The sequence below is a fragment of the Microcaecilia unicolor genome, chromosome 14 (assembly GCF_901765095.1).
Source record: "Microcaecilia unicolor chromosome 14, aMicUni1.1, whole genome shotgun sequence".
In the NCBI taxonomy this organism is placed as follows: domain Eukaryota; kingdom Metazoa; phylum Chordata; class Amphibia; order Gymnophiona; family Siphonopidae; genus Microcaecilia; species Microcaecilia unicolor.
The window spans coordinates 17882672-17909980 of NC_044044.1; the positions used below are offsets into that span (position 1 = coordinate 17882672).

Consider the following 27309-nt stretch of genomic DNA (forward strand, 5'->3'; position numbering starts at 1 on the left):
CTTCTCACACTCACAGGGGTTTTGCCATTCAAAGGTCCAGCTCTTACCAAGTTTACCTCACTTTCTGTACATGTACCAAAGATTATTTTGGGTTTTGCCCTGTCTTTAACCTATCTATTAACCATAAACTAAAATTTCTTGGTTGAAGAGACAGAATTTGGTTTTGTTTCCGGGGCTGGGCTCCCTAAGCAGCTTGTGACGCCAGAAAGGGAAATTTCTCTCTGACTCAGCATCTCTTGTTTTTTTTTTTGTTGTTGTTCTCTCTCTAAATTCAAAATGGTTGAAATCAATTCGACTTCCTCCACTGCCCAATTGTACTTTATTTTCCAGGTCCGTTTTAGAGAGAAAAGAGGGGCAAAAAACATTCAGTCAGGATTACCACTGAGGTGTTTCTCCTCTGTCTGCTACTCCCGAGAAGGACCTGCATGAGTCAGTGGGCAGAAAGGAACAATACGTTTGGCACTAAACTTATTTTGAAAGATGATACAATCGTTACAGAAGGACATTTTAAATAATATTTGTCTATTTTTAAACTCCGACGAAGGATCCGTCCTGCACCTCAGCGAGTCTACTCGTTTTTTTTTTTTTCACAGACAGAGCCTTGATGCAGTCACTACATTGCTGGGACACTACTCTCCTTCCCTTCACGTTTGCAAAGATTTTTTAAACGTTACTCCATTAAGGGACTTGGTTTTTGAAAATATACTCGTTTTATTGGATTTTCGGTTACTATGGGCGTGATTTTTTTTTCCTCGTGGCTCGCAGAGAAACCTTACTTCCTATGAGCCTGCAGATCATAGGAAGAAGCATGAGAGTTTAAGGAGCCAACCAATCACAAAGCCTGTCTTTACACTTCCCTGCTTTCAGATTGGGCGCGATGGGGGTCCCCACGGATCATTTCCGGGCCCCTCGGAAAAGAGGCATATATGCTATTTGGGTCCTTTTCTCTCTTTAGACCACCATGGATCTATACCTCGAGAACGCTGATACATATTTTTTCAGAGATCTCTTTTCTTCCTGTTTGGAAAATGCCTCTCCAGACACGTGCTACTGCAGGTAAGTGGTTTGTGATTTTCACGGGATTTGAATTGGGGGTACTTATTGTAAGGGACTCCTGAAAGACTTTTCTGGGTGGGGGAGCAGAAGGTGGTTAAGGGAAAAGATCCCCCTTGGGAAAAAAAAAACCACGGTTCATCCATCTAACTTTGGCATTTCTATCCCACATTTTCCCACCTTTTTGCAGGCTCAATGTGGCTTACATTTTACCGTTAATGGCATTAGCCGATTCCGGTCTGAACAAATACATGGTACGAATGAATACAAAGTGATATTGTGGTAGAATGAGGTACATGTATGGTAGGTAATTGGGGGGAACTTAGAGAGGGAGAGTCAGGTAATGTCCGTTACGGTCTTTGGTTATATTGTGTCACAAGTGTTCAGGTATTTTATGGTGGGTCGTTGGGGTATGCTCTTCTGAACAGGTCTGTCTTATTTTGTGTATTTGAGAAGTAAAAGGAATTTTTCTTAAAATGGCGCATTCCGGTTTCTGTTTTTCACGGATCCCGAGGGGGTTCAGGAAGTGGAAGGCTACATTTAAGGGGGGGGGGGGGGGGGAAAGAGGTTGATAATATGAGGAACCAAACTGAAAGACCCCAGATCTGTATCCTGTAGGTGAAACAGAAGAAGTGCTTTTGTCTAAGGCACTGCAGAACACCCTTCCTTGGAACATTTTTTCTGTTCTAAAATGTCGAATGTAATTAAGTCTTTCTATAAAGTAATTTCAAAGAAAATAATTACTTAGAGAAGGTTAATAACTGGTCTGTCTTGCACACGTCCCCCCCCCCCCCCCTCACGTTAACACTGAGACTTTACTAGCCTGTTCCTACTGGTCATACAATACGGAAAACATAAGTGCTGACTCATATATTCACATACAGTACAGTATCGATTATCCGACATAAAATGGAACTGACCTGTTGTTGGATAAGTGAAAAGTTGGATAATATAGAAAACACTGCATAAACCCCTCAAATAACGCATAGACAAAAGCATAGAGTTCCCGGTTTTCAAAAACTGCTCCAAAACAAAGATTTTTAATAGAAATAAATATGATGATGTCACCGGGGGGGGAGGGGAGATGTCGGATTAGTGAAGGTCAGATAATTGAGACTGTACTGTACATACACACACACACACTCACCATACAGGCTGCAGATCTGATCTAAATGGTTTCAGAGACTTGTGTTCTGCATTTTCATACATGCACTATGACTTACATAAATCCAAGAACAAAGATGGAAAGGAAGCTTTTGGATTTCTTTCCGGTGAACAACCCTTCCCCCCCACCCCCCAAAAAAATCTGGAGGTGTCGCAAGTACTGAAAAGGTATCGCCACTGAGCCAAGTAATACGTGAAAAATGGAACTATATAAGCAGAAATGTTGTTTCCAGTTATTAGGACAACAGGAAAGCAAGCTCTTCCCGCTGAAGGGAGCTTATAATCACTGGCTCCCTCCCCATTTACACCCCAGTATTAGGAAGGAGATTCAATGCAAAAAAAAGAGGGAAGCACTGGGCAGGGGATACATTTTGGTGAAAATATGGAGTTATTATCATAGGGATCCCAACACTGCAAATGAAATGAAAAGGGTGAGGTTTTGTACGGCAAATGAACAAACAAAGTTAAAACACACACAAACAAACCTGTATGAAAAATTGGATTAACAACCCTGTTTTAATGAGAGGACGGAGTATATTTATTGCTTTTGCGCACTGGGTTCTTTCGGGATTTTTGATTGGGGTGGGTTGGAAAGAGGAGAGAGCGAAGACTGATCGTGACTGCATTGCTTGTTACTGGTGCATTTTAAACTATTTCTTCAGTTCGGTCCAGGCTTACCTGCACCAGGAGGTTTCAGCAAAGGCTTTAAGGACCAGGCTGATCCAAAGTCCTCTAGCTCAGAAAAAAGCTGTTTATTCATAGCAGAACATAAGCACCAATGCATCTGTTAGGTTTTTGCATGAAGTTGCAAAGTTGAGTAACAAAAACGACAACTTTAGTTATTCTCTGACTTATTTTCAAATTGGAGACAGGCTTGTTTAACTGATTGGTAACAGAATGTACGTGCATTTCAATTCTATTTAGCTACTAAATAAATACATCACCATCATAAAGTATCTAATATATTCAACCCATTCAATAGACAAAACAGAGAACCTAAATATTATTGCATTATTCCCTTCTCAAACCTTACCATTGTAAGCAAGCATCACCAGAATGGTAGTCTCCTCCTGAGAAAGTGAAAAATGAGGACCTCACTTCAGCTTTGGCTATGCTTTTAGAAATGCCACTGTGTCTTTTTCACTGCAAAATTCTGGACATTAATCCTAATTCCTAGAGGCATAATAATACTTTCAAAGCAAGTAATTTACACTAAATTTCTAACAACCCCATCAAGATGTATTATGGGAGCTGCAGATTTCAATGGATAAAATTAGGGACTACGAGTACCACCATGCACTGCAATGTAAGGTCACACCAGATTGTTACTGAAAAAACCCAAACATTTCCCCCTCTTGAGTTGGGTAAGTTTGCAAGTCTGATAGAGATATATGTCTGATTTTCCTAATACAAATACCTGCAATGTTGGGGCAAAAGCAGGACCTGATCGACTTGTTTGGACTGTCGTGAAATGCCAAAAACAAGCGGAGGAAGACCTACGCTGCCATCTTTGTTAAGGGCACTGCTGGCTTCCCTGTCACGTTTGCAAGCATAAGTACCGAAGGAGCTCGGCTGGAGTACGTTGCCCTCACTAAATATGGCAGGAAAGAAAGGGCTGCAAGGGATTTGTGCGGCGAATCCGTCAGCTGACCTAGCACGCCCAGCAGTGCATGCTGGGGGAAGCCGGGGAATCCCCAGCGCGTGTTCCGGAGGCGGCGGAGAGACCGAAGACAGAGCAGAGACGCGGGGCAGCTGCGTGAGCGTACTACAAAAGGTATCTCTACCGGTTGGGTTCCACTGCAATTCTGACAAGGTCCCCCTTTCGCTGAGAATGACGGGGATCGGAGTATGGAATGTTGCGAGAATCTGAGAGTTCGAATGGTGGAACGTTAGGCGATTCTGGCATTCGGATCGTGGAATGCTGAATGATTCCAGGGTTCCGATGGTGGAATGTTGGGGAATCCCTAGGTTTGCAGCACAGAAGCCTAAAGAAGTTGCTTTGGCTAGCGCAGACAGGAAGTACGGTGAATGAGCGAGAGCTGCCGCTCCAGGAGACAGGTTTCTCCGGCCTGCCTGATGGATGGATGCGGCCTTCTCCGGAACCTTAAGAAGCATTTTATTTCATTTATTGTGCTCGGATAAAATGACTCGTTATTAAACCCTCTTTTTCTACCCGCCGTGAATGATCTGTGCGAATCCTTTAAACAGAGCCTTGCAGCAGGCTGAGAATTGGGTTCTACCACCAACCCCTGGAGGAAGGGGGGGGGGGAACCATTTGTTTTTGTTGTCAACTGTGTCTTCTCACGCTTTCTTCTCCCCCGAGGCAGGGTGAAGAAGGGATTTATGTTCTTGAAAATTTGGGTTTTGTTTTCAGGCTGGTTCTGAGTCATTGTGGGGGGTTTTTCTGCTCCTCCTCTTCTGGCACGCCTCCCTCCCGCCATTGATTGTTTTGGTAGTTTCTGGGCTGAAACTACTATTTTAAGGTGTGACGACTACCGTTTCCTTGGTAACGGAGCTTTCCCTTTCTTATTCACCCCCATGTTCTCGGTTCGTGGTGAAAAACCTGACGCAGCTTTCACTTTTGTTGTTGTTGCTTTTGTTCTTAGACAGGCGCAAGTGCTAAAGGACGATGGTTCTCGCGGGTTTACAACCGGGTGGGAATGGTTTGTTCCGAGAGGCGGGGCCTCCCCTTCTGAGCCTAAGCTAAGGGGTGTGATCAGAACGTGGGGCTCCGCCCCCGGGAGGAGCTTCCTCCGAATTGTAGGGGTGGGCTGAGTAGTGGGCAGTTCGCTTAGATCTGATGTATTTAAGCCGACGGGAGAGTTTTACCATTACCCCACTTGTAGTTCAGATTATTATTATTATTGTTACATTTGTATCCCACATTTTCCCACCTTTTTGCAGGCTCAATGTGGCTTGCATAGTACTGTAAACGGCGTTAGATTGATCTAAGATCTATACTACTGATCATGGGTTGGAGCAGTTATTATTTATTTATTGCATTTGTATCCAGGGCTTTTTTTGAGGGGGGTACTGACCTGGCATTTGAGTACCGGCACCTTTTTTGCTGGAAATAACGCACTGTTTGTATCCCACATATTCCCACATACTTGCAGGCTCTATGTGGCTAACATTGCTCCGTCATGGTATCATGGTACCCTGTTAATTAGGGTTACCAGATGGCTCTCCAGGTCATGGTCAGATTGAGCCAGTCCCGTTTTACTTCCATCTGGTAACTCAGGGGGGGGGGGGGGGGCAGTGGGGCGGTCCACCCCGGGTGCACGCCGCTGGGGGGGTGTCGGCTCCGCTGGTTCCCTGCTCTCTCTGCCCCGGAGCAGGTTACTTCCTGTTCCGAGGCAGAGAGAGCAGGGAACCAGCGGAGCCGACGCAGCTCGCAGCGACGTGCACTCGGGGCGGAGCGGCCCTCACACCCGTCCCCTTTCCTATGTCAGATGTAAGAGTGTGCTCCGGGGGGGGGGGGGGGGGTGCGCTGTGCTGCACCCGGAGGGGTGCGCAGCGGCGACCCGCCCCGGGTGTCAGCAGCCCTCGCTATGGCACTGCCATGGTCCCTAAGTTTTAAGGAAAGAGCTTTTTTTTTTTTTTTAATTACATTTGTACCCTGTGCTTTCCCACTCATGGCAGGCTCAATGCAGCTTACATGGGGCAATGCAGGGTTAAGTGACTTGCCCAGAGTCACAAGGAGCTGCCTGTGCCTGAAGTGGGAATCAAACTCAGTTCCCCAGGACCAAAGTCCGCCACCCTAACCACTAGGCCACTCCTCCACTCAGGCTCTACACACCAATTCTGCCTTGTCATAGATTCTGTGACTGGTTGCAGGGGGCCTGGTTATTGTGGGGTGGGTCCCTCAGCGATCACCCCCATCTCTGAAGGGTGACCTGGCATTTGAGTACCGGCACCTTTTTTGCTGGAAATAACGCACTGTTTGTATCCCACATATTCCCGCATACTTGCAGGCTCTATGTGGCTAACATTGCTCCGTCATGGTATCATGGTACCCTGTTAATTAGGGTTACCAGATGGCTGTCCAGGTCATGGTCAGATTGAGCCAGTCCTGTTTTACTTCCATCTGGTAACTCTAGTCATAATGGTCACTTAGAGGTGGTGCCTGGTGACCAGATTCAAAAGAGAGATTTTGATGCATGGTTCCCAATCGAGGGTGTTTGCTGGGAAAATGTCGCCCAGAGCAAGGATTTTTGGTTTGTTTTCAGCATCCCCTCCACCCTTTTGGGCTTGACTGCCTGCAGAACCAAAGACAGCCCCCTTCTCCACCTAGAGTGGTAGCTTTGCTTGCCCGCTTTTATGTTGAAATGGCCAAATTGGCCGTTTTGGGGGTGGAAAGATATTGCAGATTAAAGTTCATGGTGCCGAGAACCCAGCTCTGGAGCCAGATGAGCCGGGAGAATACAAAGGAACTGGAGCAGGAGAAAACTGGGTCAAAAACAAAACCCCAGCACTGGATCATTCTGAGGTGAGGTGATAACTCTAGGGGGAACACCAGTTCCAGACTGGTGAGGGAAGAAAGAGTGGTTGAGGTAGACATACAGGATGGAGAGGGGAGATTAGTGGAGGGAAATGAGTATTCAGGTAGTGGAAAGGGAGATCTCTGGTGGCTGGAGAGTGGGAGGAATGAATGAGAGGTGAAACATAGCTGAATGTTGAGACAGTGCTTCTCTGTTCCTCTGTTTAGTAACACCATCCTCTCTCTTTTTTTTTTTTTTTTTTTTTTTCTTTTTAGCTCATCAGATCCCCCTCTAGCTTGTTGTTGCCCTCCCTCTCTCATAATGATGTCCGAGACTGTCTCCGAGAACGGCTTAGAAGAGAACTTCAGTCAAGAAAGTTTCTCTGACCTTTGGAATTGGTGAGTATGGAGAAGTACCACCCCCCAGCCTCTCCTCTCCGTCCCCCAGTACCTTGTGTAACCCCCCCAGTTTCCCACACACAGTGTCCTCCGTGACCTAGCTCTGGGTATTGGGCTGATTTGCGCCCCCCCCCCCCCCCCCCCCATCTCTATAAGGTGTTCTACTGGATAGAAGGGGGAGCGGGTGGGAGCACCGCTGGGTACTCCCTGGGAAAGGGCCCTTTAAAGCTTTTCGGGACTTCTATTTGTGGGGCGAAGGGGTTTGTCATTGGGGTGCAAGGATGCCCTTCCTTCTGATCCATGCACTTTTGGGTGCAGACCACACACAGAGCAAAGAGTACCAAAGGCCACACTGTATTTATATTTTTATTATTTTGTGTATTTTGCTATTCTACATTTAATTAGAGCTGTACTGAATACCATATTTTACTATTTGGACAAATACGAATAATGACAAATATTCTCAGCCGAATCTGAATAATGGGTACTGAACTTTAACGTAACAAATAATCAGAGATCAAGTGTTCATTTCAGTAGGATTTAGCCCAGTGGAGCCCCAGATTATTCGTGTTCAAATTTAAATCACTGTTCGGCTAAATTGAATCAAATACAAGTATTTGATAGAGCTCTAACTTAAATCAGAAAAATCTGTTATCCCTAGTCATTGCTCAACTTCCCGTTACCTCTCTGGGTGCCCCCACCTCCCTTCTCCCAATGTATATAATGTTTTTTGCTCATTGACATGATATATGAATTTTTTAAAATTTCTTTTCTCTCTTTCCTACTTTCCACCCCCATCCCAAATATTCCAGTCTGCCCAATCTTTCCCCTACCCTGCCGGAGAATGAAAACGATTTCTGGGTGAGTGTCTTTTGGCGGTCAGTGTGAGTTCATGGAAGACAGGTACAGGACAGTTTGGGTGCATGCTTACACTGGGCGATGGGGTGGGGGCCTTGATCCCACCTGTTAAGCAGCATCTCGCTGCTTATTTGAATGCCACTCTGGAGTGCTTGGTGCCCTGGTCTTCGCTGAGAAGTTTAAAGGGATTTTTGTAAGGAGGCTGAGTACAGGGTGCAGACTGAGGGGCAAGAGGGGCTTTTCTCACAGCTGTGGAAATCTGGGAAACTTATTCTACAATATCCCCCTCCTCCCAGTTTTCTGCATTTTGTTAATAAAATATCTTCATATTTTTGGTCAGAGACTTGGAGAGGGATTAGCTTTGAAGTCTTCCCTTTCATGCTTGGTCATTGGGGGAGGGGGTATGGTGAGATATATTTTAGTAAGCATTAGCTGTACTGGATTAAATCTCTCTTCTATTACGTAGCTTCCCACTATTCCAGAACCTGTGGGATAGTTGTATCCATCGACCAGCAGGTGGAGATAGAGGACTGAAAACTGAGCTCAGACATATCTCTCTTGGCATCCAGTCCAGCTCCTCAGTATTTTCTGTCTCCAGCAGGTGGATAGACACACTTTTCAACCTCTGGTTCTGAGTGATTTGCTCCTGGTCCAATTGGTCAAGTGGTCTCCAGTTGAGCTTCGCCGGTGGCTTGAGTCTGCAGAGTCATATCTGGAGGTCTTCAGATCCCTGTCTCTGGTGCCCTGCGAATTGACTTCTTCCCTCCCTTCACCTCTCCCCTGTTTTCTCTGGAGCTCTTCTTTTCCAGTACAACAACTTAAAAAAAAAAAAAAAAAGGCAGAGGGGAGAGAGGTTTACTGGAGAGCGTGGGACAGAATATCGGTCCTGATTCTGTCTCATCCGTGGTAAGATGTGGAGACTGAGCTTGACTGAGAACCGCTTGGAGGGCTGCAAGTTCGATTTGGTGCAGGTCACCGCTTGGGACTGGGTTGTGCTGCACTTGTGCTAGTGGGGTTGAATGGCGACTCCCATGGAGGTGGTGGTTAAGCTGTTTTCTTGCTGTGGGACCCACCGGCCGGCGTTGGAGCGTTGCAGTGCGTGCAAGCCGGGAGTTCAACACAACATTGGGGGAACAGTAAGCTGCAGCATGTCTTCAGGTTTGTTGGAGCATCTCCATATTCTGGGGATTTCGGGCTCTCCAGCAGGGCCTAGTGCCCGCAATTGCTAGATGGCTGAAGGAGACTATCGCCTCAGCTAATTTGCTTGCAGGGAAGCAAGCTCCTCAGGTCTTGTGGGCTCATTCTGCGAGGCGTTGTGTGTATAAATGTGCTCAGTCCGTACCCATTCCAACCATTATATCCCCAAAGGAATATGTGGCAGTGTCACAGATGGAACCATCATAGCGCATTGGGTGTTCCTCCTCCTTATATCATGTATGTACATACAAACGAGCCGTACTTGGCTCCTTTAATAATTAGTAATTCAAAAGTCGTTGAATTCAACACTTAAGTGCACATGTATAGTATAATCTATAATGAATTCAAGTATCTATATGCTCATTTGCACCCATAGTAAACAATATTCAGTATATACAGCACTAAATGTATAAGATTGCTCAAAATTCAGATTTGGTGCTGTGTATACTGAATGTACGGCTCGTTTGTATTATTTTGTGAGAATATTTTTAGATGTGAGGTGTTTGTTTTGGATAATCCGTTGCATACTGAGACATAGTAGTGAGTTAAAGTTAGACTCAGTAAGTTCTTTAATTCCTTCCAGATAACGTATTGAATTGAGCTGCGCTACCTTTGCCAAGCACTACAGGTTTATACTTTATTGAATTTGCTTAACCTCTGTAGCTGCCAAAGCAGTACACTGTACAAACCTAAAAATACATATGGAAAAGAACTACAAACGAAGATAGGAAAGAGAAAGTATCGCACAAAGAAAGAAAAGTTACCGTCATTCGAAGAGAGGCATTGGAGCACACAGTCAAAAAAACAGGGGCGACCCGACCCTTCTAGCTGGCAGCAACCTCTAGTCGTCTCCAAAGGCCTGTTTGAAAAGCCAAGCTTTCAAGTTGGTCTTAAATCACCCAACATACAGATCCCTACGTAGGGCAAGCATGTGAGGAGAAAGGAAGAAGAAAGCACAGTGTCTAGTTGTCTCCACTTGGGGAAATTTAGGGCTTGGTAAAACAAGATGGTGGTCGTTTAAGGAACAGAGGACTCTGGCAGGGGAGTAGGGGATAGTTAAAGCGGGAAAATAATCAGGGGTGCCTAGCCTAAAAGTCTTAAATGTCAGCAGGGCGACTTCGTAAAGTGATCCGATATTCCACTGAAAGCCAGTGGTGCTGTTTTAGTAGAGGGGATGTGTGATATAGAACGGTAATCCAGTGGCCGTGTTTTGTGAAGTCTGTGACTTCTTAAGAGCAGGTCGAGGTAGGCCGGAACAAATGATATTACAGTAGTCGAGATGTGAAATGAAAAAAGAAAGTTTCCACACGCTTCTATCGTGATTGAAGAGATGACGAATAGTCCGTAACTGTCGAAAGGTAAAGAAGTAAAGCTTGGACAAGTGTGAAATGTCTGGCAAAAATGGTAAAAGAGGAGTCCGGAATTACTCCCAGACAGACAATGAAAATGTGAAACAGGAGAGATCACTTTTCCAAAGAGGAAAATAGGAGGCGGGGGGGAGGGGTTGCAGAGCCAGAGAACCAACGGGCCGCAGCATTAAGGATTAGTTGGGTGGACGTGGCAGCGAGCTCCGAAAACAGTGTTTGAGCTTTTGTCCTCAGGGTGGTAGCACCAGGATCCCACCCACTCTAGGAATTGCTTTTAAACATCCTACAGGTTCTGGAATAATGGGAGAAGTAAGGTCTTTCGTGATCATTTTCTTTCTATTCCACTATTCCAGAGGCTTGCCCAAGGTTTCTGCGATGTTTAGTTGGTGCGAAGTAATGGGTCACCTTGCATGGTGCTTCCTACATACCTCTTGTTCTTTGTGAGTTGTCCAGAGATGAGAGAGTTCACATATGTTTGCTCATCTGTTTAAGATTATGTTTGTTCTGAGTTTATCCTTACTACTTGTCTACATAAATACTGAGGTGCTGGACTGGATGCCAAGAGAGAGCTATCTCAGCTAAGTTTTCAGTTCTCTGTCTCCACCTGCTGGTTGATGGACACAGTTGTCCCACAGGTTCTAGAATAGTGGGAAGGACTGATGGGAACAAAATGATCAAGTAAGACCTAATTTCTCCATTTCTGTCTCGGATCACCCTTTTTGCAGTTGATGGACCAATTTCCCCTCCAGACCCATGTGGAGGCCACTCTAGATCCTGACCTACTCCCCCAGGAGGAGGGCTTGCTGGTTCAGGAGTTGGAGGCTGTTTCACAGCATGTGGTCCTCCTTTCCCCGGAGGCGAATTCTGTCGCCACGTCCTCCATCGTCCCTTCCACAGAAGACTACCCAGGTGTGCTTGATTTCCGCCTGGCCTTTCAGCAGTCGGGTACAGCCAAGTCGGTGACCTGCACGGTAAGAGTGCCAAGGGGTTGGCGGGGTTGGAGGAAGAGGAGGTGAAACGGATCCACAGATTCCTTTTCAGTCATCTTATTTTGTAGTAATAATAATATTTATCGTTTTTATAGCAATACTGGACATATGCAGCACTGTACAGTGATGATAACCATTCAGGTACAAAATGTTTCTGCCCTGAAGAGCTTACAACCTAACACGCTTAATTCTACAATGCTGTAACAAATTAGTATTTAAATTGGCTTGTATTCTGATTGAAAAATATGTTACATAGCTGGATAGAAATATGATTGATTTAAATGCCAGTGAAAATGTGTCCCTGTTTTGCTCCTGTATGTGTGTCTGATTCTGCTAAGACTGAGGTGGGAAAACTACAACCTATGGGCTGTTGTGGCCCACGGGATTCTTTTGTTAGGCCCATTCATCAGTTTCAAATTTTTTCGGTCTATTGGCTTGCATATAGCGACTGCGGCACTGATGCCATGCTCCACTCTGCGCCATCTAGGAAAGCTGTATGCCATTGTCACAAAATGCCTAGCCACCTGCCTGGGGCTACCCTGCAGCCACTTAGAGGGTCTATCCCCAGCACAGCTCATGTCCGCCTGCACCTGCCGCTTATGCTCTACACTAGCACCCTCCTCCCACCGACTGGGTCCCAACCGCCTCTGGGTGAGTCTCCCGCTCTCAAATTATCCCCAGTGATTCCTAGGTTACTGGGGCCACACTCCCAGTGGTCCTACAGCTCCTAGAAAGCACTCACAGACCCAACACACAAACCACCAGGATTCTTAGTCCAGACAAGCAAAGGCAATAAACGAAAAATGTTTACTGTCATGAAAAAATTTGAACAATGAACAGAAAAGGTGCAATCAGCAAAACATTAACAGGTAACTGAAATATGGATCAATTATAGCACTATCTAAACATTTGTATACTATCTAAATAGTAGCTGGGGAGATCAGGACATATAGCTGCTCACAGGTTATCAAATATAACTGTTCACAGGGCCTCAGCAAAGACATCTTTCTCTCTCTTCTCTCTGGCTGTGGCCCAGATGCACAAAACCTAACAAGCCAGCAATGTGGTTTTTAAACTGGTTCTAGCCGGTTAAGCAAGCAAGGATTATAGCAAGACATGCACAAAAGGGTTCTCCAAGCTCTTTTTGTATCACTTTAGCAGCTAACGAAAATAGAATGCAAAGCTATTATAATGAGCTAATTACTATACAAATGTGCATGCAAAGCGATGCACAGCCATTTTCCGACCCGATGCATAGAAGCAGCTCCTACCTTTTACCATGGAAAATTTAATGGGTGGTCAGGAGCTGCTGGTACTGCCTGGCTACAGTTGTCAGCGCTGTGGACCGGCCAGTCCTGAAGGGAAACAGTTTCTCCTTGATCTCCCAGCACTGCCCCTGCTCCTGCCACACTAGTACTATTTCCTCCCCTTAGCCAGTTGTGAGAGAGATCCAAGAAACACTTGCAAAACTAAATAAAGCAAAACTCTCCTGCAAGCAGCAGAGCAGAAAGACAAAACACAGAACGTTATATCCACTTTTCCTCTTACCTACAACCAGCTCCCGTGGTGAGCAGGATGTAAAAGACAAATCAGGCAGGTGCATTCACTAAAAGCAGAGCCTGAGGCTCGTCCCTGCCCCCCCCCCCCCCCCCCCCCCAATATGACTTCCTGGCCTCCTGCAGACACTTGGAGGTACAACAGCAACAAATGTGTAGCCGAAGCTTTCCTGCCCGAAGCTTGGAACCTGCGAGAGCAGCATCGTGGACAGGCTGATGACACCCCACTCTCTCATTCCTGGCATGGAGCAGGAGTGCAGCCATGCTTTTAATGGAAAGGAGCTGGGTAAGTGGCATCCTGGCAGAGGGGGGGTCGGCAGGGAGGGATATCATGTTTATGGGGTCATAGGATCCAACTTTTCAAAATGATTGGGGGTGCTGAAATTTTTTTTAACAGGTGGTACATTTCCCCCCCCCCCCCTCTCCCCCTCCATTTATATTCAGCAATTCTCCTCTCTCCCCTGCCCTCTCCTCCATTCATATCCAGCGATTTCTCCTCTCTCCCCTCCCCTCCTCTCCATGTCCAGTAACTCGCCCCAAACACCACCTGCCCCTTCTCTCCGCAGAGTGCCAGTCCCAATGACTTTGAATAACTTTGTGTCATCAGCAAATTTAATTACCTCACTAGTTACTCCCATCTCTGTCTCTAGGTCATTTATAATCCACTGTTCTAGGCAGGTAACAATAAAACATATTTTTAAACCAGCAAAATAAACATATCTTTACAGGCTGATGCTCAGAACTGCTGCGGTAAGCCAACAGCGCAGAAACCTAGCTGTAAATGCGAAAGCAAGGGGGGGGGGGAGGGAGGACATGCTTGGCGCATGCGCAGAAGAGTTTGGTGGTAAGCTCAGTTCCTGTGTGCTTGGCAAGCCCGAAAGTGAAGCATACATTGGCGTCTGCGCATTTCTAAGCGTTTCAATTTTTTTTTTTTTTTACTTGGAATACTTATATTTAAATGCAGGGAAAGGGCTCCAATGTGTGCTTTCCTCTTTGAGTTTGCTCTGACTCGCGTTCCTCGTGACATGTTTAAAAGATACATTAAGGAGATATTAGAGGTCGCCGAAGAGAGTATTCCACCTTTTTCTCAAGTTTATTATTTTCCTTCTAAACCTGTTGGTCAGCAGGCCTCAAGATACTTCGCCTTTGTATGTTTCTGCTCTTTTGGAGTCTTCAGATACTGAATCGGTTACAGCGTCAACCCTGGTGGCTACTGTGGTGGTTGGCTCCAGATAAAATTTGGTTGAAGAGAATGTACTTTAAAAATAAGAACGTAACAGTAGCCATACTGGGTCAGTCCAATGGTCCATCTAGCCCAGTATCCTGCTTTCCAAACGGTGACCAATCCAGGTTGCAAGTACCTGGCAGAAACCCAAATTGTGGCAACATTCCAGAACCCCAAAGAGTAACAAGATACCGGAATCATAATGACTAGCAAGATTCCGTGCGGAACCCCAAATAGCAACATTCCATGTAGAACCCCAAAGAATAGCAAGATTCTGGAATCCTAAAGAGTGACAAGATTCCATGCAGAATCTCAGAGTATCAACATTCCATACTGCAAATCCCAGGGCAAGAAGTTGCTTCCTCATGTCTGTCTCAATAGTAGATGATGGACTTTTCCTCCAGGAATTTGTCCAAACCTGTTTTAAACCCAGATACACTAACCACTGTTACCACCTCCGCCGGCAAAGAGTTCCAGAGCTTAACTATTCGTTGAGTGAAAAAAATATTTCCTATTTGTTATGAAAGTATTCCCATGTAACTTCCTCGAGTGTCCCCTAGTGTTTGTACTTTTGGAACGAGTAAAAAATCAATTTGCTTCTACTCAGTCTACACAGTGGGGGTGGGGTGATCAGGCAGCAGTCCTGTCCTAGAGAGGTACATAACTATTGCCATACTGGGATAGACCAAAGGTCCATCAAGCCCAGCATCCTGTTTCCAACAGTGGCCAATCCAGATCACAAATACCTGGCAAGATCCCAAAAAGTACAAAACATTTTATACTGCTTATCCCAGAAATAGTGGATTTTCCCCAAGTCCATTTAATAACAGTCTAAGGACTTTTCCTTTAGGAAGCTGTCAAAACCTTTTTTAAACTCCGCTAAGCTAACCGCCTTTACCACATTCTTTGGCAACAAATTCCAGAATTGAATTACACGTTGCGTGAAGACAAATTTTCTCCGATTCGTTTTAAATTTACTACATTGTAGCTTCATCGCATGCCTTCTAGTCCTAGTATTTTTGGAAAGCACAAACAGACGCTTCAAATCTACCCGTTCAACTCCACTCCTTATTTGATAGACTTCTATCATATCTCCCCTCAGCCGCCTTTTCTCCAAGCTGAAGAGCCCTAGCCGCTTTAGCCTTTCCTGGGTAGTGCTTGCCCAGAGATGAGGGGAATGGGCCAGGCGGGGCTCTATGAACTGGAGTATAGGTCGCCTGGTGTTTGGGACTCATCTTAACTAAGCTACATCCACAGGTGCTAAAGGACAGAAACAGGAGGTCAGCAGGTAGTTAGAATTTGTCACTACCTTGAGTTTTCAAGCATCCGCCTCTTGGAAAGAGCTTTGTAACTTTTTTTTTTTTTTTTTACAAATACGCACTCTGGTGTTTCTGTTCTGGATTGCACCAGGCTGGACAAAATAAACCACCTCTCTCATGTTAATACATTTATGATAGTCATTTTTTGCTAGTGAAATAAGTTGGATGGAAATAGCTTTTTTTTTTTTTTCTTCTATTTCTGCTGCTCATGTAGCCCTCACCCTTCCTGCTGAAGGAGTGTGTGGGGGGGGGGGGGGGGGAGAGACGCATCCCAGCCCCTGGGGCAAGCAAGAACCAACCATATGGCCCTAATTAAACTTAAGTAAACGTGTAAATAAAAGTTGTCACTCCTTGCCCTGGCTTCCTCTCCCTCCCTCCCTCTCTCTGTCAGACTGAGGAAACTCTTCCAGCCTGGCAGTTAGTTTCTGTGTTGCTGAAATAGAAGTAATTACAGAGTGTAGGAAGAACAGTTTCTGGGCTCCAGTGATGTCTCTGTCTCTCCTTTTTGTTTGCCTTTCTGTCTGATTCCCTTGTGCAGTCTCTTACTGTGTCTCTTGCGCTTGTTATCTTTGTCTGCCTGTCTCTCTCTCTGATTGCTTGTCTCTCTTATCTTTTCCTGTCTGATTTCCTTTGTGCACTCTTTTCTCCCTGTCTGTCTGACTTCCTGCTTCTCTTCCTTGCTCTCTGCTTGTCTCGCTGTCCCATTGCCCCTCTCCATTGCTAGTTTTTCCGTCTTGTCCGCTGTCCCATTGCCTCTCCTTTTTTTTGTCCGTTTCTCCCTCTCCATTGCTAGTTTTTCCGTCTTGTCCGTATGTTGAATTGTTTTCCTCGTTACTATTATTTTAAAGGAGCACAGCGTGCTTGTTGTGGATTTGAAAATAATAAAAATATTTAGGGAACACTAAAAGAAAGGCATTGGAATCTTGCACTGTACGTCTAGACGACAGTCCTGCTGGATTTTCATCTTCTAGCTGTAGAGCGATGTGGTAGCTGTGTTAGTCCACTTCTAAAGGTAATCAATAGAGTAAAAGAAAATAAAATGATACCTTTTTTTATTGGACTAACGTAATACATTTTTTGATTAGCTTTCAAAGGTTGCCCTTCTTCGTCAGATCAGAAATAAGCAAATGTCCCTCATCCACCCGGCCCTCCCTCCCTGTCCCTCACCTAACCCACCCTCATCCTGTTAGACTGTCACTGAAATGCTTTGATGTTTCACTTATATATACTGTCATCTACCAACATTTGCTTATTTCCGATCTGAGGAAGAAGGGCTACCTTCGAAAGCTAATCAAAAAATGTATTAAGTTATGTCCAATTAAAAAGGTATCATCTTATTTTCTTTTCCATGTTTTATTTGACTCTATTTCTATTGATCATCTTCTAGCTGTGAAATCGTGGAATACATCTGTCCAGACATGATAACCCAAATGTCCCTCTAAAAGGAGCCCATAATGGATTTGTAACTGGTTGCTGGTTTGTGGCTGCCTTGCTTTTCACCCTCATTTAACTGCAGTTTGCAAGGAATTCGCTTTTGTTTGAGTGATGTGGTGGGGGAGAATCTGGTCCTTACCTCCCCTCCCCCTGCCCCTGCAGAGATCCAGGCCTAGTGCCTTGGGCTAGCTGCGACATGCCTTCTCCTTGCCCCATACTGCATCCTGACACCTGGAACAAGTCTAGGCAAGTCCCTCGACTGCACCCTGGAGAAGTCGGCTGCAGTCTGGCTGGCCTTCGTTCCTGTCCTCCCTAAGCCAGCCCACTGGAGCCTAGGGAGGGGCTTTATCAGCTGGCAAGACAGAGGGAGAGAGGTACCAGTGCTGTCTTAAGACTTGACAGAGAGAGCGTGTGAAGCAGAATCTGCCCCTAGCATGGGGGGTGAGGTCAGTGCTGCCACCGTGACAGGGCAGGGAGGCGTTTGCCCTTTCCGCAGTTCTTTTACTGACTGGGTCCAGCAGCAGCTCGGAGCTGGGATGGAGAAGGGTGTTGAAGCCTTGCCCCCCCCCCCCCCTTCACTTCTTGAGGCAGCTTAAGGAGGGCTTCGCCTACACCTAGAGATATTTTGGGAGACTGCGACAATAGCAGACACGGGACGGGAATCCAGGAACAGATGGGTGGAAGGCTGGGCCAGATTCTTTGTATTTTGTGAGCATGAATGATTGTATCCGAAAATGATTGTTTCCCCTTCTCTCCCTCCCCCTCTCTTAACCTTTTTGATCTCCCGTCTTTCTTTCTGTCCTGTCTCTGTGTCTCACCTACTCCGTCCTCCTTTCTCACCCGTGCCTCTAGTATTCTCCAGACCTGAATAAGCTTTTTTGCCAGCTGTCCAAGACCTGCCCAGTTCAGATCAAAGTCAAGGAGACGCCTCCCGCTGGAGCTCTGATCCGGGCTACTGCCGTGTACAAGAAGTCGGAGCACGTGGCCGAGGTGGTGAAACGCTGCCCACACCATGAACGCACTGCTGAGCCCATGGAAGGTATGAGATCATCCTTCTCTCTCTTTCCAGCCTTCCTCTTGTTTCTCTTCTCCATGTCCCTCTCTTCCAACCCCCCCCCCCTCCCCCCACATAGTCTCCTCTTTTCATCTCGTCATACACTCCGGATGCTATTTACCCAGGTTTTATTATTCACAGATACCGCCTCACGTAATCACCTGATTCGGGTGGAAGGGAACCAGCTGGCACGTTACACGGAGAATGCAAACACGCACCGGCACAGTGTCGATGTGCCATATGAGGCCCCGCAGGTAATGTGATGCTCGGTCAGCATGTCTCTTCTGTGGGTTCAGGGAACACCTCTGTGTGGTGCTGGACTGATAAGTGAATGCTTTCTGTACTGCATCCGATGTGAAGCGTCTGTTCACGCTTTCCAAAAATACTAGGACTAGGGGGCATGCGATGAAGCTACAATGTAGTAAATTTAAAACGAGTCAGAGAAAATTTTTCTTCACTCAACGTGTAATTAAACTGTGGAATTCGTTGCCAGAGAATGTGGTAAAGGTGGTTAGCTTAGCAGAGTTTTAAAAAGGTTTGGATGGCTTCCTAAAGGAAAAGTCCATAGACCGTTATTAAATGGACTTGGGGAAAATCCACCATTTCTGGGATAAGCAGTATAAAATGTTTTGTACTTTTTTGTGATGTGGATTGGCCACTGTTGGAAACAGGATGCTGGGCTTGATGAACCTTTGGGCTTTCCCAGTATGGCAATACTTATGTACTTGTATCTTGAGTAAGATAAACCTTCCAAATTTTCTGCGCAGTTCAGAAAATATACAGATTCTCTTTCCAGAATATTGGCCATCCAGAGCCCAGTATAGCTGTTGCACCGGTTGGGGATACACTTTTGGTGGTTTTTCCTTCAGCTTTGTATTGTCGCTGTGTTCTGCTGTCTTTTAATAAAGTTATTGTCGTAGCAGGGGATCTGAACCCAGTCCTCGGGACACACCCAACCAGTCAGGTTTTCAGGATGCCCACAATGATTATGGATATGCCCAGCTATCTCATGCATATTTATTCTGGGTATCCTGAAAACCTGATTGGCTGGGTGTGTCCCAGGGATTGGGTTGAGAACTCCTGTGTTACGGTTACCATATTTGCAGAATAAAAAAAAAAAAAAGAGGACACTAAATATAAAATGTCGCCCCTGGCCCAACCCCCATCGCACAATCACCTTGGTCTCCCAAGAAAGCCAGATTCTTGAAGCAGTGGGAAAAGATGGTGGTAAAAGTAACCGAAATGCATTTTCTTCCGTAATCTAAATACAAAATGAGAAGAGATGTAGATTTGTAAAATAGCAAACGTCCATGAGCAGCATGTCTCCCTCTCCTCTCCATCCCCTTCTATTCATGCGCTGCATTTCCTCCTTTTCCCTTCCCTTCCCTCCATGCACAGCATGTCCCCCTCTCCTCTCCCTTCCCTCCCATCTACAAGCAGTTTGCCCCCTTCTCTCCCTCCCATCCATGAGCAGCTGGTCCCCTCTCCTCCCAGGCCTACCTTGCAGCCCTGATGGCCTAGTGGCCTCTTCGTGGCAGGAAAGAACCCCACTCTTTCCTGCCCGCTGGAAAAATAAAAACGTCCAGCCCCCCGACAGTCCTCTGAAAAGGAGATGTCCGGGAAAATCTTTCCCCCAAGATGCGACATAACGATGATATTAGAACAGGACAGTAATGCTTAGAGCGTTTTAAAACACCTTAAGGGAGAGTAACTTAGTAGATGACGGCAGAAAAAGACCTGCACGGTCCATCCAGTCTGCCCAACAAGATAAACTCATATGTGCTACTTTTATGTGTATACCAGACTTTGATTTGTGTCTGCCATTTTTAGGGCACAGACTGTAGAAGTCTGCCCATCACTAGTCACGCCTCCCAAGAACTAGCCCTGCCTCCCCACCCCTGGCTCTGCCACCTAATCTCGGCTAAGCTTCTGAGGATCCCTTCCTTCCGAACAGGATTCCGTTATGTTTATCCCTCGCATGTTTGATTTCCGTTACCGTTTTCATCGCCACCACCTCCCACGAGAGGTTTCTGAATCCAAAGTCTTTATACTTACCTTTCAGTATTGCGGTATAACTTCTCTTCAGCTAGCGCCTTCCTTTTTTGTCCTATTTCTCCATGCTGATGTCAGTTAACCCTCTCAGTCCTTTAGGGCTGTGTGCCTGAGATTAGCAAAGCAAAACCCCCTTCCCCAGCTGTACCGAGGGACGTTGAGCCACGTGTTTCTGTTTCCAGGTGGGGTCCGACTTCACCACGGTGCTGTTTAACTACATGTGTAACAGCTCCTGCATGGGGGGCATGAACCGGCGTCCCATCCTCACCATCATCACACTGGAGACTAAGGAGTAAGTATGATCCAGAGGGAATGGGATTATTATCAGAGACTCGTCCCGAGACCAGCCTCAGATGGTGGTAGAGCCGGGGATTGGCGCCCGTGTGGTTGGAGGAAGACTCGGGTGTAGTTCTGGAGCGTTAGGTATCTTCTGTTAAATCTTCAAAGCATTTCTCCAATTGTATGTCCTAGATTGAACTGATGGACATACTACTACTATTGTAAATCACTTTTATAGCGCTACCAGTCGTACGCAGCGCTTTACAATTGAACATGAAGAAGAAAGACAGTCCCTGCTCCAAAGAGCTTACAATCTAAATCAGGACAAACAGACAGGACCAAAAAGGAGAAGGGAAGGACACATAAGGATAAGATAAAAGTTACAAGTTAGGAGTCGAAAGCAGCATCAAACAGGTAGGCCTTTAGCCCGGATTTGAAGGCAGCCAGGGTTGGAGCTAGACGTAATGGCTCAGGAAGCCTATTCCAGGCATAAGGTGCGGCGAGATAGAAGGAGCGGAGTCTGGAGTTAGCGATGGAGGAGAAGGGTGCAATTAGGAAAGATTTGCCCAGTGAACGGAGTTTTAGGGAAGGAGTATAGGGAGGAGATGAGGGTGGAGAGGTAGTGAGGGGCTGCAGAGTGAATGCACTTATAGGTCAACAGTTGGAGAAATGCTTTGAAGATTTAACAGAAGATATCTAACGTGATGTATAGCCAGGACTATTGCACCATCAGGTTAAAATCTCATTAGGAAAAAGATTGTTAATATATGTTAAATGTTATGGTCTTGAAAGTCTGTGAAAATATGTATCATGTTGGAATTTGCATAATTAGATTAAGTTTGGAACGAATGGATTGTATGATTAGAGGAAAATAAGATATGATAATGTTCATGGTAAAAGTTTTTGCACAGTAATGTTTTGGTACAAGAACATAATAAAATCATAAAGATATTTCTTGATTAGAATTGGCAATAGTGGTTACTTAATGATATAATACAATAAATATACATGAGAGAAATCTGCATGTATTATCTCCATTCTGTCTCATTGTGAAAGTCGGACTGGCCGGGGTGCGTCCCGAGGGCTGGGTTGAGATTCCCCGCTTTAGCCTAACTCTTTGTTCCCCGCCCTCCCCCCCTCTTGCAGAGGACAGCTGCTGGGCCGGCGGAGCTTCGAGGTGAGAATCTGCGCCTGTCCCGGCCGTGACCGCAAGACGGAGGAGGCGAATTCCCAAAGGAAGGTGGGGAAATGTGGAAGCAGCAAGCGGGGTGAGTGTGGCTCACGGAATGACCGTCTCCTTCCTCTCCCCCCTTCCCCCGCTGTAGCCCTGTTACTTTCTATCTTACCATTTTGGACACCTAGCTCCCATTTCATGATGCTCATGAGACGTTCCCCAAGCAGGGCGGGCGCTACCATTTAGGCAGAACCAGGCAGTTGCCTAGGGCAGCAAGTGTAATATTTAATAAAACTGTAAGGTCCAATTGTGCGTTTTTATAGGGCAGTTAAAGAGTGATCACGATTGTTGGGGAAGGGGGAATGGGCTCTGTGACCAAATGGGCCTTTCTGTGGTTTTTTTTTTTTTGCAACTGCGTTCAAAGCGGTTTACATAGTATATTCAGGTACTTATTTGTACCTGGGGCAATGGAGGGTTAAGTGATTTGCTCAGAGTCACAAGGAGCTGCAATGGGAATCGAAGTTCCCCAGGATCAAAGTCCACTGCACTAACCACTAGGCTACTCCTCCACTGGAGCTGATACTGTGATGTCATAATGCCTCATTCCACCAATAAGAGCCAACCTCATCAGTGATGTCACAATGGCTTGATTGCCCGATACTTGGCTCACTTCTGATATTGTGATGTCATAAGGGAAAGGGAAATGGGACTTGATATACCGCCTTTTTTTTTGCAACTACGTTCAAAGTGGTTTACATAGTACATTCAGGTACTTATTTGTACCTGGGGCAATGGAGGGTTAAGTGTTTTGCCCAGAGTCGCAAGGAGCTGCGGTGGGAATTGGACCCAGTTCCCCAGGATCGAAGTCCGCTGCATGAACCACTAGGATACTTTGGCCTTTCTCAAGGAAGTTTTCTAGTCTTTAGAAATCCCCCAATTTATCCCCTCATGACTCTCCTCCCCCCCCCTTGAATGCTTTGAATGAACAGAGTAAGGTGCCCTGGACAAGGAGAGTGCCTGCTGCACAGTAGAAAGCTCTCCTCATAGCTATCACAGGTAGTTAGAAGTTCTGGAAAATTCCAGCCGCCCTCTCTTCTGGGTAACTGAATGTTTTTGGCTACAGATACTCTGGAACCTGCTGTGCTCATTCCAGAAACCCTGGCGCTAGATTTTCAACCTAAACCCTGTCACGGCTGCCTCAGGCACAAAACCCTGTCTGGAGCCCCAGGAACTCTGGGCCTGGAGCCTTGACCTCCTGTATTACCTCCCCACTCCCCGATATTACTGCTGCAGCTCCCCAGGCACCTCCAGCCTTCGGAGTGTGTTTACATGGAGTGGCAGCTGTAGCCCCAAGCACCTTACTGGGCAGACAGGGTGGTCCATTTTACCCGACTCATCTCACACTTAGGAGGAGATTCTATATATGGTCCTAAAAATCGGCACTGAAATCAGTGCTGACTAAGCGTATTCTATAATCGGCACCTAGATTTAGGTGCAGATTATAGAATACGCTTAGTTGATATTTCTCCGCCCAAATCTGCGCGCATCCATTTACACCAGTGAAAAGCTTGGCCATATTCTATAACTAAGTGCGTAAATTTTGGAACGCCCATTTCCCCGCCCCCTAACATGCCCTTTTTTGCCTGTACGCATTACAGAATACGCTTAGCGAGTTATGTTCCTGAGTTCTAATCAGAGCCAATCAGTGTTATTGCTTGTGAGGTGCTGATATCGGTGCTCGTTGGCTTGTTAAACCGATTAAGTTAGGCGCGGTATTATAGAATCCGTTCCTATTTCGGTGCCTAAATCTAAGGCCATTATATAGAATCCGAGGGTTAGTGCGGACACCTGCTTCCCATTAAAGGAACCCAGTGCTCAGCTCCCGTGACGCAACAGAGGTTCAAACTGCTGTGCAAGTCTCAAGAGTGGGCAGCAGAAAGCCACGTCCCATCTTAAAACCATGTTTATCAGGAGCCACTTAGGCAGAATGGATGAATCAATTGGTCTTTATCTACGTTATGGCCTTTTTTTTTTTTTTGTTGCTGTTGTTTGAGGGGGGAGGGTTCCCATCTGGCTGCTCTGGGTATTTAAAAAATAATATTTCTCACCTGTGTCTTTTCTTGGCAGTGATTCAAGATGTGTCCCAGGCTGCGACGCCCCCCGAGAATCGCAAGAAGAGGGTCACCTCCTCTGATGAAGAGATTTTCACACTGCAGGTGACTCCTTATATTAGGCTTGACGACGGATCCTGATTTTATTTCCAGTCTGCCATCTCCGACTCCCCTTTAACATACTTGCCAGACTAGCTCAGATGAATGAGTTATGCCTCCCTGCCAGCAGATGGAGACAGAAAGACACTTTTGAAGCTGGCTTTTCTTCCTTATATTCTCTGTCTCAAGCAGCTGGAGAAGATGATTAAAGGGTATGCCGGGGGGTGTGATATCTACTTTTCAGTGACCCTAAGAGGGATTAAGCATCTGTGAGCGCCACCAGTGCTACCTCAACTGGGAAGCATGAGATGTGCACAGCGCTATTCCTCTAGGAATCACCTCAATGGGAAAGAGATGCTTGAATTGTAAGACTCCTCTGCTGGGGTCTGAGTCCATCAAACTTCTATTTTAGGCTTGGGGGATTCAGATCTGTGCCTCTCCCCTCCCCCCACTCCCCACCAAACAACTCCAATAACATACCACTTGCTTGTTAAACTCTTTGCAAGGAGAATCACCAGGGCTTCGTATTCTGGAAAGCAGAAGCTCAACTGGTGTGTGCATGGACATGGGCTTTTTTTTCCCTTATCGGGCTATGTTTTGATCTCCAGGTGCGTGGCCGACAGCGATACGAGTTCATCAAGACAATCCACGATGCCCTAGAGCTCCAGGATTACATTCCCCAGCAACAGATGGAGAAAATCAAGCAGCAGAAACAGTACGTGCCGGCTCGCCTGAGTGTCATTTTGGTATTCTAGACGCCTTGGTTTGACAGTGGAGGAAAAAAAATCGGGACAGCCTGGGGGAGGCCACCCTAAACAATCCTTTTCAGGATTTAGATAAGGACAACATGAGGCCCCACATTGGGCATCGCTGGATATAGGGAGACTTAGTTGGGAGTGGGGCTTACGCCTCGATATTGTCCCTGGTGGCCAGAAATGGAAGAGGGGCTCAAACTGTGGTTATTTCAAACGGACAGTTACTCTTTTTTTTTGGGGGGGGGGGGGGGGGGGAGACATACTCTGCAGTGAGTTGGGTGCTAGGAATTTTCTGTTCCAGAATGCAATGGGGCCCGGCTCAGCTGGATGATCTGATGCTGTCTTCCAAGTGAGGGGAGGGGGAGGGAGCTTGTCCCAGGCTTGGTGGTTTGAGAGGAGACTTGCGTCGGGAGCTTGTGGGAATCTGGGGCTTTTTCACGTTGGGTTAGAAGTAACTTTTGATTGTGGAGGGAGGGACGAGATTTCTCTCCACTCTTGTCTTGTAAGAAAAGCAGAGATGTCAAGGGTGGCCCATCCCTAAGAGCGAAATTGTGAGTGAAATTTTCTCACACTACCTCTGGGGTATAAATTTGCAAAGTTTTGCTTGTTTTCCTTTCTTAAATGCTGCTGAGGCTCTAGGGTAGTAATTCGGGGACCCCTGGCATGGAGGTCTTACATCTCCGTCATCTCCTGTGGTCCAGCATCTCTACTTCTTACCTCTCTCTTGGCCTGCTTCCTATGGGCATCTCCCTTTTTCTTCCCTCCTTGGACTGGGGAGGAAGTGGAAAAGAGAGATGCTGGACTGTGGGGGTGAGGTGGGGGCTCTTTGAATACGTGTGACGAGGGGTGCCCGGTGTGTCGCGCGCCTAGTGCATCTGATTTGGAATCTTTGGAAGAACATAACTGACAGTCTTGTTTCAGTGTCTCTTTTGCCTAGTGCGGCCTGTAGTGAATCTCCATAACCCGTAACACAATCTACTCTTCTATTCTTGAACCAGGTTGAAGAGCCGCAAGGAACGGGACAGGATTGCACCCAAGAAAGGGAAAAAACTTCTTGTTAAAGATGAGGCTCCAGATTCGGACTAGTCTCTTCTTCCCTACAGCCCAGGCTTTATTAAAGTTCCCAAAAGTGGATACTACACTGCCATTTTTCAAAGCTTTTTTTGTAACGAGCTCTATATATTTTTACATATATACACTGTTTCGCAAAAAAAACAAAACATTTTTGTTCCTTTTTTTTTTTTTTTTTTTTTAAATAAAGATGAATTCGATGAATCAGGCTGGAGCTTGCCTGGAATTTTTTGTAATATTTTATTTATGCAGTTTATAATATAAATCTTAACATATCAAGCGATACACTTGTACAGAACTGTAATGAAAAGTAGAAACCTTTATAAGCATCCGAGGTAAAAGAAATTAAGCAAAGCTATATCCTCATTACGTTATTGGGGGATTCCAAGGTTGCTTAAGAGAGAATAGAAAATATGAAATAACTAGTAAAACATGCCCCCCACCTCCGAGTTCCATGCTCCCCTCCTGCGTGCCCTCATTTCCTGTTTCCGGAAGGGTGGGACCAGAGGCAGTCAGAAGGGAAGGCAGGCTGAAGGGCCATGCTTGCTCACCTTTTACTGCTGCTGGCGGACCCCGAGATAAGAACTTTTAAATTCAGGTCGGCACGCAAGAAGGTGAGGGGCAAGTGGAGGACTGGGAGAAGAAGACGGGCAACGCAGGTCAGGTTGCCACTTGGAGGAGAGAGAGAGAGGGAGGGAGGCACGGGGCTCTGGAATTCGTAAGGGAGGGAGGGAGGGGAGTGGGCCTGGAACTCGGAGGACGGGGGGGAGGGAGGGGGCGATTCTCCCGCGATTGAATCCTCACCTCCATCGTTCTGTGGCTGGCTGGTGCTGGTTTCCCTTCCCTCTCATTGGTCCTCCCTCTGACGCCATCACATTCCGATGCGAGGGCGGACCAATGGGAATTGTTATGCACCCAGGCATCCAGACGTAGAACGTTGGAGGTGCAAATTATTATAAAGGATAATTAGGAAAATAACGTAGCTAAATGGTAACTACTAACATCAGCCAAATCCTAAGTAGAGAACTTAAAACATAGTGCTGACACTTGGGAAATCTGTTTGGTAGCCAAGAAGGCATTTAGCTGAGAAGGGACATAAAACAAAAACTTTTGGAAAGAAAAATGTACCACCCAGTTGAATAACGTTTCATTTTCTTTTGAGTTTCTCTTGAAACATCTGTAAATATCCAAATTTTATTAGTAAGGAAAAATTTTGAAAGATTCTTAAAGTAAATTTGAAGTAACCAGTATTTCAGTTGATGAAGCAAAAATCACCATTAGAGTGGAAGTCATTGAAGGCTTAGGGGCCCTTTTACTAAGCCGCGTACGCATCCACACGTGCCCGACGCACGCCAAAATGGAGTTACTGCACGGCTACCATGTGGCTGTTGCAGTAATTTCATTTTTGGCGTGCGTCCGAAAAATAATTTTTAATTCTCTGCTGCGCGTATCGGACACGCAGCAAGTGGCATTTGACACGCGTAGGTCATTACCGTCTGGTTACCGCGTGAGACTTTACCGCTAGGTCAATGGCTAGCAGTAAGGTCTGAGACCCAAAATAGACGTGCGGCATTTTTCATTGTGCCGCACATCCATTTTTGGCAAAAATGTTAAAAAGGCATTTTGTCGTAGGTGCGCAAAAAAAAATTATTCTGCGTGCACCCAAAACACGT

General features: G+C 46.1%; 1 protein-coding gene across 2 annotated transcripts; it reads left to right on the forward strand.

Moving 5' to 3' along the window:
• The first annotated feature begins 323 nt into the window (after positions 1-323).
• On the forward strand, positions 324-25808 carry TP53 (tumor protein p53). Of its 2 annotated transcripts, none has more exons than XM_030187726.1 (11): positions 324-1056; positions 6974-7096; positions 7909-7957; positions 11244-11489; positions 17894-18080; positions 18237-18349; positions 20330-20439; positions 21573-21694; positions 23728-23816; positions 24419-24525; positions 25564-25808. In XM_030187726.1, exons 1-11 carry the CDS (start codon positions 962-964, stop codon positions 25649-25651), a joined length of 1329 nt encoding a protein of 442 aa, XP_030043586.1. In that variant the 5' UTR covers positions 324-961; the 3' UTR covers positions 25652-25808. The 2 variants fall into 2 exon arrangements, with proteins under 2 accessions (XP_030043586.1, XP_030043587.1); XM_030187727.1 differs by lacking the exon at positions 324-1056 and adding an exon at positions 3872-3991 and having other exon boundaries at positions 25564-25806.
• Positions 25809-27309: the final 1501 nt, after the last annotated feature.